The sequence below is a fragment of the Gavialis gangeticus genome, unplaced genomic scaffold (genome assembly GCF_001723915.1).
Source record: "Gavialis gangeticus isolate Ggan-Ray unplaced genomic scaffold, GavGan_comp1, whole genome shotgun sequence".
In the NCBI taxonomy this organism is placed as follows: domain Eukaryota; kingdom Metazoa; phylum Chordata; order Crocodylia; family Gavialidae; genus Gavialis; species Gavialis gangeticus.
This window is the reverse complement of record NW_017729009.1, coordinates 18,500,644-18,513,415: the sequence shown is the minus strand read 5'-3', so window position 1 is coordinate 18,513,415 and position 12,772 is coordinate 18,500,644. Positions and strand designations below refer to the sequence as shown.

The 12,772-nt window shown below is 42.1% G+C and overlaps 1 protein-coding gene across 4 annotated transcripts in view; it reads right to left on the bottom strand.

The window, feature by feature from the left end:
• The window catches only part of LOC109292638 (piezo-type mechanosensitive ion channel component 2-like), a 64,919-nt gene that overhangs the window by 26,188 nt on the left and 25,959 nt on the right, over window positions 1–12,772 (bottom strand). For all 4 annotated transcript variants that reach the window (XM_019510178.1, XM_019510177.1, XM_019510179.1 and 1 more), the window contains exons 24-32: window positions 12,388–12,489; window positions 12,083–12,248; window positions 10,776–11,019; window positions 9,535–9,631; window positions 7,434–7,596; window positions 6,129–6,218; window positions 3,263–3,378; window positions 2,676–2,741; window positions 331–443 (exon numbers count right to left, since the gene is read on the bottom strand). In XM_019510178.1, the coding sequence (XP_019365723.1) occupies window positions 331–443; window positions 2,676–2,741; window positions 3,263–3,378; window positions 6,129–6,218; window positions 7,434–7,596; window positions 9,535–9,631; window positions 10,776–11,019; window positions 12,083–12,248; window positions 12,388–12,489 (1,157 nt within the window). The remainder of the gene's footprint in view (window positions 1–330; window positions 444–2,675; window positions 2,742–3,262; window positions 3,379–6,128; window positions 6,219–7,433; window positions 7,597–9,534; window positions 9,632–10,775; window positions 11,020–12,082; window positions 12,249–12,387; window positions 12,490–12,772) is intronic.

The window sequence follows — 12,772 nt, the reverse complement described above, 5'->3', positions numbered from 1 at the left end:
CTTGATGATCTGCTCAGGTCCCTTCCGACCCTACTAACTATGAAACTATGAAAAGCAACATTGGGAAAATATTTGGTAGTTTCAGTGTGGTTGTATCTATAACAATACCTAGCTCTTTTCACCTGATGCACTTTACCAAGGAAGTAAACTTCATTGTGTCCATGTTACAGATGAGAAAACTTAAGCCAGAGGTCAGTCAAGTGACATGTCCAGAGTTATCCAGCAAGCCAGGGGCATAGCTAGAAACAGCACTTTAGCCTTCTCAGTCCTAGTCTAGTGCTCTAACAGCTAGGCCATGCAGTTGAATATTTTCAGAAATAAGCCCTAAACCTGGAATGCTGTTTTTCTCTTTGATTCTTCCTCCTCTCTCTGTTCTGTGTCCCCTTCTTCCTCTTCGTCTTCACTGTCTGTCTCAAAGAGGTAGTAGCTCCCAGCTTGAATCACTGAAATCAGTTCCAGAAGAAAAGATGTCTGAGGTTTTTTTCAAAACTATTAACATGTTAGGTGCACATCTTTCTTTGAAATTAATAGAGGTTGTGTATTTAACTCAATTGCATGGTTTTCAAAATCCTAGGCTATTTGTTTAATTTATGTTTGGATAGGATGAGCATCTTAGAAAATACTAACAATAGGTAAATTGGGCATATTTTTACCATCACTAATATTTTTTGTTCCTTTTTATTAGTATTTTTACCCTTAATGCAATTTAAAGTAGCACTTAGGCTATAAATAGGAACAACTGGAAAGAAAACCACCTTTGGAAAGCACTGACATTAATCATAGAGAATTAGGGCTAAAACGGATCTCCAGAGGTCATCTAGTTCAACCCCCTACCTCTAGAAGGATCATCCCTATCCAAACCATCCCATACAACCATAATCTAAACTCTTCATGAGACTACCTACCCTCAACCCTGACACAACATGGACCTAACACCCTACCCTGCCAAAGGCAAAGCAAGGGAGCCGTAGCAGCCAACATCCTGCTTCTCTAAAATGTCCACATACACTTAAAGTCCTGAGTAGAGGGCCATGCCCCCTGCTACAGAGGAAAGCAAAACCCCTTGCAGTCCAAACTAATCTGACCATCAGGTAAAATTCCTCCCTGACCCCAAATATGGTGATTGGTCTGACCTCAAGTGGAAGGGCAAGGCCCTCTAGCCAGCACCCTCAGGCTTTAGTCCCAGCAGGAGAATTGGCAAACCCCTCCTTAGCTGTAGCCAAACACCCAATGCCTCTGGGGAGGTTTAAAAATACCCTGACACATGTAGTGGGGGAAAAAAGGGGCCGGGGGGGCAGGAGCAACCAGCAAAGCCCAGAAGCATGGGAAATACTTATGGCAGAAATTAGGCATAGCTACACCTAGATCATCCCTGACCAATGGCTGTCCAACTTTTTTTTAACAACTCCAGTGATGGCGAGTCCACAATTTCCCTAGGCAGTCTATTCCACTGGCTCACTGTTCTCACAGCGAAGAAGTTTTTCTAGGTATCCAATCTAAATATACTTTTCTGCAACTTCAGGCCATTGAGCCATATGCTCCTCTCTGCAGCAAAAGAGAAAAGTTGCTTTCCCTCTTCTTCGCAGCATTTCTTCAAGGATTTGAAGACTACCACGTCACCTGTTAAGCAGCTTTTCTGCAAGCAGAACATGCCTCGCTCCTTCAGCCTCTCCTCATATGTCCTGCCTTCCAAGCCTTTGATCATCTTTGTTGCCCACGTCTAGACCCTCTCTAACTTCTCTATGTCCTTTTTAAAATGTGGAGCCCAGAACTGCCCACAGTACTCCAAATGAGGCCTAACCATTGCTGAGTAGAGACGCACTATCACCTCCCATGTCTTGCACCTAATGTTTTATTGATGCAGGTCAAAACCACATTTGCCTTTTGTGCAGCTGCATCACACTGCAAATTCATCTCGAGTCTGTGGTCTCCCAAGACTCCCAAGTCCCTTTCTACAGAGCTGCCATCCAGCCAGGTGAACTATCCTATTAGCTCTAGCCCAACTTTCCACTCTGTCAAGATCCTTCTGAATTGTGCTTGCCCCCTCCAATGTGTTTGCGATCCTTCCCAGTTTCATTTGGCTAGGAAAGTGTGAGGGACCCAGTGGAAAAGTCTATGCTCTTTGCTGAACTGCACATACGTGATCTTTTCTAAACTGGGACAGCTGTTAAGACAGCTACTGAAGAGCAGCTTAGTTGCAACAAAACTTTTAAATAATGTAATTCTCAGGCATCCCCTAATAATTATATAATTATGATTATCCCTTAGGATAATGCCTGGTTTTTCCAGTTTCCTGCCAGCTTGCTGTGTGCACTGGCAAAGGGACTGCTGCTGTAGTTCCCCTTCTGCAAGAATGAAATCCATTGTGCAGTACAGCAACTGCAGTTGTTTGCTTGCCAGTAACAAAAAAGGGCCAGTGTTACTCCTGGGATACACTGATGTAACTGAGAGCAGGTTATGGCTTTAGGTCTAGGCTGTTCCAACTCCATTTATGTAAAAGTCTATGGAATTTTTCCATTAGATCCCATACTCCCATCTGGGAGCTGACATGACTCCACCCAACCATGATATGCTTTGGCAGGTTCCTGTTATGTGCAACCCAGGTAGATGCGTGCAGACCCCCTGTCCAGCAGGATACGTGCCTCAGAGGCTTTTAACACAGGGAGAGAACCTACCTGAGGTGTGGGTGACCCAGGGTTGCCACCACTTCTTGTCCTCATTTTCCTTCTTCTGTCCTCCCTCTGCAAAGACGATTGTAAAACTTGCTGAGTAAGATGGACAAGCAGATATTAATTTTCCTTTTAGCTTAAAAGAAGTGTTTCTCAATGCAGCAGGCTACACATGTGGGGAGTTCAGTGGGGCTTGTGGTATGGTCAGGTCAGACTTCTGTCTCCTTTGTGAGCCATGGAAGGGTTCTCTATATCTGCTGTGAATTGTCAGCAAGGTGACAAGATCCACTGCATGGGGTGGAAGTCCATGGCCTAGAAACCCGGCATGAGGGGTGACAGCAGCAGAAGGTAACAGAAGGAAGGTGCATTGCAGCCCAATGACTTAAACCGGAGCTGCAAGGATGACTCTCAGCTTGTTGGGCCTTGTGGATAAGCCCTGGTGAGACCAATGACTCTGGTTTTGGCTGAGGGTCATTTTGTCCTTCAGGAAATGTTTTACTGTAGAAAACAGAGCAGAGAGCAGAGGATGGACAAGGATAGAGACCATCTCCCATTCTATGCTGAGCTACTAAATGTGGCAAGTTTAATGTCACCTGTATCTAGTAGCTCCTGATCTTCTGCCGAGGGTTTCACAGATGCTTTTTCTGGGCTTGGGATCCTTTCTTTCAATCTGTCCCCTTTTTTCTGCTTAGATCTGATCAGTTCCATTCTAAGGGTTTAAAATAGGACAAAGGCAGGAGTACAATAATCATTAGCATTTAAGACACTCATTATTGGCTTCACTTCAAAGCAGACTTTAAATCATTATCCTCCCAGGATCCTATCATATGATCTCCAGTTTCATTATTATCATCCCAAATATTATATCAATAATAGAAATGGTCAGAGCATGGAGATTTTCCCCTGAAAAATGTTGACTTTCTATCAATACCCCCCCAAAAAAAAAAAAAAAGGGCAGAGAATGGAGATTTTCCCCTAAAAAAGTTTGCTTTTTTTACAATCCCCCCCCAAAAAAAAAAAAAAAGGGCAGAGAATGGAGATTTTCCCCTAAAAAAGTTTGCTTTTTTTACAATCCCCCCCCAAAAAAAAAAAAAAAGGGCAGAGAATGGAGATTTTCCCCTAAAAAAGTTTGCTTTTTTTACAATCCCCCCCCAAAAAAAAAAAAAAAAAAAAAAAAACTCTGAAAAATGGAAGCCAGAGGATAAAAACATTCAGTTAAAAAAAAGGCCCAAACCAGAAAAAATCTGTTTTTCAGACAAAAATGTTGTGGTTTTGGTCTTTTAAAGAAAATAAAGGACTTTTTTTTTTGAGGGAGCAGGTTCTTTTACATATTTTGGTTCTGTTTAAAGCTCAAGTTTTCATCAAAAAAAATCTTAATGGAAATATTGTCCATAAAATCAGCCTTAATTAGTAGTACCAGATCATAAATATGAAAAGAACTTGATCAAAGACATGGAACTGGGTGCGACTCTGATTAGTTTCTGGCTCCCAGTTCTGCTCTCAAATACGGGAAACTCTTGTGCTCTTTCACACAACTCTGAACTTTATTTCATGAACACAGACTTATTTTACATCTGTCTAAAATTATTGCTGATATAGGATGCTCTTTTGTCTTCATTAGGCTTAAATTAATATAAGTACATTAATATTCTATCGGGTTGATTCAAAGCCCATTGAAGTTGATGGGAATCTGCGCAGGAACACCAGTAGGAATTGGCTTAACCTTTGAATGCAGACTTCCAGGAACGCTCCTTTGACATTTCAAATACAAAGTGTGGGAGAATAGCAAAGACTTTCATGCCTTGGGCCAGCAGAAGCTAACCTTTTCCAAAGCTGGCCACCTCCATATGAACACATGCAAGTAAGTCAGGAAATAATAAAAGGAAACTATTAATCTAAATACACATACTTTTGCTGATGTTATTGTTGCTGCTTATACTGAACTCCACTTACTTTGGATCTGGCTGATATTTGAAAGCTATTCATGCCAAGATTTAATAATTCAAAACAGGAAGCAGCTTTGATTAGATGCATGCAATACTATAGACAAACCCCAAACAGAACCAACATTTGTCTTCTAGACAGCATTTTACATTGTGTCAATATGTTTGGCATTATGTCTGAGAGTTTTGCAAGGAAACATCTGTGAGATTCTGAAGCAGATAACATGAAACATTTGATCAATCTTCACTCATCTGATAACTAATTAAGGAGGTTTCATTTAGTTTGCCATGAAAAGTGGATCTTGTTATTCCAGTACTGATACTAGCGGATGACACAGATACCTTCTGGCCTGCTGTCCGCCTGTATACCTCTTCAGTGATCTTATGGTACGCAGGGACTTGACATGGGCAAGTACAATCACATTCATCTCCATCCTAGGGACTCCAAGACTATAGGCTCACATTGGTCCATCCTTTCAGGTTTTAAGGGAAGCTTTAATACTTCCTTAGGTTGTATTTCTCATTGTCAGCAGATGGGTCCTAAATAAGCCTTGTCTTATAGTTGCACTAAGGTAGCTGCAGCAATGACGATTCCTTCTGTAGATGTAATGTGCTACTGTAAACCACAACCTGTAGCAGTGCAGATTGCCCTGGTTTCAAAGAAAGATAAATTGCACAGGTGCTAACCCCAGTTTTCACCCAGTATGTTTTTCATATGTCTACACTACGTGTTTTTCTTAGTGGACCTTCACCACTAGCTAAGCCCCTAATATAGACAAGGTCTAACACTAATTCTGCTCGGATGCCATCATTGAACAGTTGCTCTTATTGTCTAGAGAAGTAAAGAAGCTAAAATCCTGTGGGACAGACCAGATGGATGTCCTCTGGTGTGATGATATTGTACCATAGGCTGTGTAACAATTTCTTTGAGACCAACCATGGGCTAGAGTCAACAGCTTTCTGGTCTTGCAGTCTAAATGAGAACTAAAATGCCTCGTGCCATCTCTGTCAAGATCTCTAAATCATATAGAAGAATGAGGGCAAGGAGTTGAGAGCTGTTACAGTGTTTGGGTACTGAGTCCATTATTCAAATCCCTGTCTCCTCCCAGCCCTCCCTCCTGTTTGAATCTCTACTATGACCATTATATCATCATCTTCAGTTTTGCTTTTAGCAGTATTCCCACTCTTCCTCCCAATGGCAGGAAAGGGATCTGAGTCACTAAGAGTAGAACATGGCAGATGGGAAATCAAAGAGGATGGAAAATAAAGTGTCCTGAAGATAGACATAGGCAGACAAGGTTCTTTGGGTGAATATGCTATCTTTTCTATGATATCTTTTAACTTGGTCTCATAGATAACATATTCACCCAAAGAATCTTGCCTGCCTATGTCCTGAGACCAACATGGCTACAACCTACACCCCTGAAGATAGACATGGAGAAGTGAAAAGATTAAACCTCTTGGTTTTCTACTTGGATACCCAATGCAGTGTGATTTAAAATGAACATAAACTTACTGTTTTCTCATGACCTGTACTGATTCTTCTTCTTCCTTCAGTCTGAGCAACACCAATTTTTTCAGCTTTGCTTCAAGCAGCTCTGCTCCTCTGCATGCATGAAATAAACCAGGCAATACTTAAATCACTTCACTGAGCAGCACATTGCTGCCTTTACACCACTACAAAGGGGGAGACCCTGTTAAACACAACTAGGTAACCCATTCATCATCAACCTGGTATATCACACTATTGCCCAGAGCTCATTGGTGAATTAAGAGCATTCAAAACAATCACTTTGGTCTCCTGCATTTCCAGGACACAATATTAGGTGTACTCCAAAGGTCCAAGTAAGAAGCCAATGTCCTGCCAAACTGGCCAAGTCGGAGTAAATCACTCGGCAGGAGCAGTTGGTAAGGGAGGGCTTTAGAGATACTAAATACTATTGTAGGGAGATCCTTTGTAAATGCAGAAACAGACAAGATACAAATTAATGGCTAAGGAAAGAGACTGTAGGAGAGAGAGAGAGAGGGAGCACAAGGCTGGGAGCAGGGTCGTAGAATAGGAAAGGTAGAGAACACTCTTCACCAAAAGAGGTTCCTTTGTGAGGTGACAGGAACGTGCCAAGATCCAGAGTTGCTTATCATTTATTCTAGGAGACATTTCTTACAGTTCAACAGACACTTCTTTTATCTGCCACTTCCTGATGGTGCACAAATCTAACCACTAAGCTGGAGGCTGCACTTGCCAAACCGTTCCGTTTTCCAGAACTACGGCAGCATTTTATGGTTTTTCAAAAAGATCTCCAGATTCTTCGCTCCTTCCTTACCCTTCTACGAGGTGTGACCGCAGCAGTTAAGAATGAAGGCCAGGTTTTAACCTGGATGCCCTCCTCCCTTTGTGCCTCACTGCTCAGCCTGCTAGGCCTGCTTGTTGCAATGGAGTCTCTAACAATTAAAGCATCTGTTCCCTAAGTCAAAGACCCTTTCTACCCCCCACTCCCAAACCTTTCACCAAGGCCTTGCAAGATTTCTGTCCCACTTTGAATTTGCCTGCATACCATCATCCAGGGTAGTGCATGTGAATATGTCAGATTGTAAATTCTTGCACCAGGCCCCATGACCTATTTGCTTTTATAGCACTAAGTGCATTGCTCGCGCTTAGCAAATGTTTGCCTTGTGTCTTGAACATAATGTCTAAGAGACCCCCACCCATCAGCCTCCTCAGAAAGCCACATCCCAGAGAAAGAACAGTACTTAATACAGAGAGAGGAGATCTGTCACTGTTGGGTTTCAGTGCCTTATGCCCTGCATCCTTCAGGTGTACCTGAAAGCTAAGATGTTAGCAGCCTTCAGATCTGCCACAACATAAAGATAGTAGTAGCTTGTAAAGACTCTTCGCTGGACCAACAAGAAAGTGAAGCTTATTGCATCCCAGAATATCCCTGCTTTATTTTCAGGCAGCTCACATGTCTCATCCTCAGGAATTTCTGCACAGAAGAAAGCATCACATCATCTGCACAAATGCTCGGTACTTCCTCTGAGACAGCACAGCATGAAAACTGACAGAAATGTTTTAGCACTCAGCAACATATGGCCCATAACTAACTCCCAAATTCTGCTCCAGGTGGCATCAAAGAGGAGCATGGATGGGGAGGGAGGACTGGGGTTTCAGGTTCAGCTTTTCTTATACTGTCAGTGGGCATGTCTACATACACACTTTAATGTGCATTAGCCTATTTTAATGGACATTAAAGTGTCACTAAAACCATGCTATTTACTTAATGCGCATTAAAATAAGCTAACGTGCATTAAGCATCACTTAAAAACCACAGGCTTTTATACAAGTCCTTCAGGAGTGTGTGTGGGAGGAAAGCCTGCTCTGATTAAAGTGCCCAGAGTGTCTCATGTATCAGCATCCCCATGCTTCAGAATGGCAGCAGGGGCACTTTATCTAAAGCTCGTTCGACGAGCTTTAGATAAAGCACCCCTGCCACCATTTTGAAGTGCGGGGATGCTGATACACAAGATGCAAGGGGCTTCTAAGGCGCAGCGATTATGCTCCAGCAGATTTGATTAATCAATTCTGCTCCAACACGCCGTAATTACAGTGCATCAGAGTGTCCTCCCTGCTCATGTATAGGCACCCCATGCTCTTTAGTTAATATGCATTAAGACAGGCTAATGTGCATTGTCCTAATACCTCACAATGGAGGGCACCTATACACGAGTGCAGAGTCTGCTCCAATGCGCTGGAATCCCAGTGTGTTGGAGCAGACTACATTAATCGAGTCTGCTGGACCATGGCAATTGCTGTCTCCTGCATCTTGCTTTAGTTCAAGTGCCCCCACTGCCATTTTGAAGTGTGGGGATGCTGATACAGGAAATGCAGCAGCGCTTTAATTAAAGCAGTTCTTGGCACATATAAGAGTGCCCATAGGTACTAGATTCAATGCACATTAACTAAAGCGCATTAATGCATGTATAGATGTGCCCAGTAATGGCTGTCATTCAAAACTCGCTGAAGATTAATTGCCTTTGCAGTAAACGCTTTGTAACCTGTTATACAATTCACTTGGAGGTTGCTTTTAAAATGGAAAGCATCACTGCTGGACTGTTTTGTCTCCTATACATACAAATCAGGGAATGGTATACAGTGAATACTTAGGAGCATTATAATTAATTTATACATTTCTCTGGAGCACCTAGGATTTGCTTGACTATAAATCAGTTCACCAGAATAGACGGTCCATACGTTTGTTCTAGTATCTTTAAGAACAATGTGGAAAAATCCAGAGGGGAGCAACAAAATAATTAGAGGTTTAGAAAATGTGGGGCATAAGGAAAGGTTAGAAAAAATGGGATTATTTAATCTAGGAAAGAGAAGCCTGAAGGACAATTTGAAAGAAGTTCTTCAAATACAAAAAGTATTATTATAGAAAGGACGGTGAGGGATTGTTCTCATTTTCCATTGGGGAATGAACAAGAAGTAATGGGCTTAAACTGCAACAAGAAGTAGGTGATACAAAGGACTTTCTAACCATAGCGGTGGTTAAGCCCTGGGGGAAATTACAGAGAGGTTGAGGAAGTCACTGGACGTTTTAAAGTGGTGGCTAGACAAACACTGGCCTGGCTTATTTGGGCAAAGGTGACTATACCGTGAGTGGGACTAGATGACCTGTCAAAGTTCCTTTCAGTAGTATTTTTCTATATGATTTACAATGACACGTCATACACAAGTGTGACTAAACTTCAATAGCATTTGTGTGTTCTGCCTGCACTGCTAGGAACATGGTGCTTTTTGGCTGTATAGGAAAAGTGGACTATATTTTTCCTTGTTCCTCAGTAACAAAATATTTGCCTAAATCTACAGTCACATGAGGCCTCTGTTCTCCCTTCCAGCTTGTTCATGTTTACTTTCCACTTACCCAAGTCATATCCCGGTATAGTACAAACCATGCCAAAGATGTGTAGTAGCCAGCAGTGGTTTCCCAGTAACTTCTGAAGATAGGCACATGCACCAATCTATTGAGAGAAAGGAAACAGTGAAAAACCTTAGCAGCACTGAGCTTCAACGTATTTATTCACCTAAGCTCTCAGCTTCAGCTACATTTGCTGTTTGGATCCAACTGGGGTAGTGATTGAGTTAAAGGAGACTTTGTTTTTAATGCATCTTATTTAACTAGGAAAAATAATTCTCATGTATCCCAAGCCCTTTCTTCCATAGGAGGAGGCAGGCAGGGAAGAAGAATGGTCTGTAATTACAGGTATGGATGCTTTGCTCTGTTTGCACTGATAGAGGTCTCCGTGTGGAAACAGCAACCACATCACGCCACTGATGTAATATTTATTAACGTGCCGTCGCTTGCACTGCTGCTCATCTCAGCCCTGACAGTGTCCCTTTAACAATCAGCATTCTACAAGGACAGATCTTTCATTAAATTTGGATAATATTTTATTTTTATGGTATAAAAGGCATTACATTGAACCAGAAAAACAGGTCACTGCCCACAGAGAAAATAGGTAGTTTGTGCCCAGGATGCTCCACAAAGGTATCACAGAATCCCGCCAGCTGGTCGTATATGTATATGTATATGTATGGCTGTAGAAGTACAGTGGATTGCTGGTCTTAAGGTTAAGGCACTGGACTGGAACTCAGGAGATCCAAGTATGTTCCTTAGCTAGACCTTGGAAAAGTCACTTCAGCTCAGATTTGTCTACTCAATACAATGTAGTAATGTTTCAGAGATCCCTGGAAGCAGTGTAACTACATTAGCACATTGCAGAGTGCTGCACTAATGTGCTTATATTGCTTCAGGTATCTAAGCTGTCTTGTCCAGAACTAGCTCAGGTATCCCTCCAAGACACTTCACTTTGCAGTATAGTTGTATTCCCAAGATCCCTATATTCTTAGTGGTTCTCTTTCTGTCACCCTTAGCTTGTCAGGAACCTCAGTGACATCAAGGCTTTATCTGTGAGGTGGTCACTGTAGGATCAGGGCCTTAGAAAGAAAGTTTTCTGGGGTGGGCTTTTATAGTGTGTTCATATAGTATTCACTGCAATGGGTCCCATATCTCTGCTGGTGCCTCTAGGCATCATTGTCATATGAATAATAATAAGGGGGTAGATTTTCCCCCAGTTCTGTGAAAGACAAAGAGAAAATACGTACAGCCAGGAAATTCTTCATTGCTATGACCAAGACAGTGTATGCAATCAGGTAGTCCCACGGTCTGAGAATATTCTTGACTGGCTCTAGCAGAAGATTGCTTCCAAACAGCATAAAGTAGAAGCAGGCCACAAGGTAGCCTACACAGAATATACTGATTTGGGTTGTCCCAGTGATAAAGATAAGGCAGAGCACAAACCAGAAGTGATAGCTGAATACAGCCATTTTTGCCATATCCAAATAGGACCTGTGGGAAAGAAAACGTAGAACCTTTCCAAAAAGTTAAATCAAAAGTGCACCCTGAATCATAGCTGTACCCCACAGTGCCTATACACCACCTCAATTGAGACTAAATTAGTGAGCACTATGATCCCAAGGCCCACTCCTATTGCAAACAGCAAGGAATATTTACGTTTCATGGATCACTTTATCAGCTAATGAAGTTTAGTATTCAGCTGGGTCATAAATACGTTGCTGGCTCCCACAGGGAAGAGAAAAATGCTACTTGGAAACAATTCACATAGTATATACTTCAGTGAAGTACGCTGAAAAGTTTCACTAATGAAGTTAAGCTATAAACCTAATGTGATCTTTTAAGTAAGGTTGGAGTGTTGTAGCTGTGATGGTCCAGGAATTTTTTATGATACCTTTTATTAGGCTGACTATATAGTTGCGATAGGTGTTAGACAAGCTTTCAGGCATCAAGTGCCCTTCCTCATGTCCCTGGTTTTTTGACCATCCATTCTTTGATGTTATGACTAATCATGAGGAGATGAAATTTTATTCAGATGCATTATATTTGGATGTAATAAGTATACTAAGGCAGTTACTTTGCTACATCAGACACATGGAATTTCATTAGACTGATAGAGCTTTGTCAGCTCTGACACAGTGGTGTGTCAACATTGGGTCAATTCATGGTTGGTGTCTTCAAATCAAGATGGGGCACATATCTGGAACATAAGATGTAGCTAAATGCAAGCTACCAGGCTCAAAACAGGAGTAGCTAAGTAAAACAATGGTCTCTGGCCTACAGGAAGTCAGACTACTTAAGCTAATAGTCCCCTCTGGCCTTAAAATTTATGTATCTGCAAAGGGGCTGAAAATTAAATGCAAAACCCCAGACACAAGCACCCTCAAGGTTTTCAGCTGGACAGGAATTCCAGCCAGGCTCCAGGTCCAGATTTCACAGCTTCCCTCTACTTCCATAAAAGCAAGAATTAAAACCTTCTAGCCAAACATCCTCAACATCCACATCCCTCTTTTCTTTGTCTTATACTTTGCTCAGAGGAAACTTCCCTGATGCCTACCTGCAGCGCACAAAGTTTGGTACAGGGCTGTACTGGTTGAGGGCAGCTGGGTCTAACTCATAACTGATTTCCACGTTATCTCCTGCCTGCATTCTCACATGCACTTTATTTTCATCTTCAAATACCTGGCACTGGAGGGAAGCAAAAAGCAGAAGCAGGAAGTCATCTGAGAAGACAGAAGAGACAGGAAACCAGCTTCTCAGCATTTTAGGACAAGATTATCCTGATGATGAATATTATGGCAATAATGGTTAGCCTTCAACAGCAGGAATTCCTTTGGTTAAATAAGGATGATTGGTACTTACACAGAAGGAATGTGGCTTCAGGTCTCTTGGCAAAATCAGGTAGATAGAGCCACTTAATGAAGTTGGAATGGACTGACCAGCGAGAGGTTCTCCATGGATAATCTGTTGGCAAGGGGATTATTTTTGTCACACAGGGTTTTTAGCTCATTTCAGAGTTTGTGGCCTCAAAAGGGAAATGACAAATATATGGGCACAAGAACTTTCTCTAGCTAGCATAGGATTAATGCTACTGCTACTACTGATCAGAGAGCTGAACCCAGTGCTGAAGCAGCTAGAACTGGAGCTGGGTCCAGCCCTTGGAGAAATCAATGGGAGTCTTTCCGGTGACTTTAGCATGCATGGAATCAGGCCCTAAAACGTTATGCCCCGCATTCAAGGTCCCACG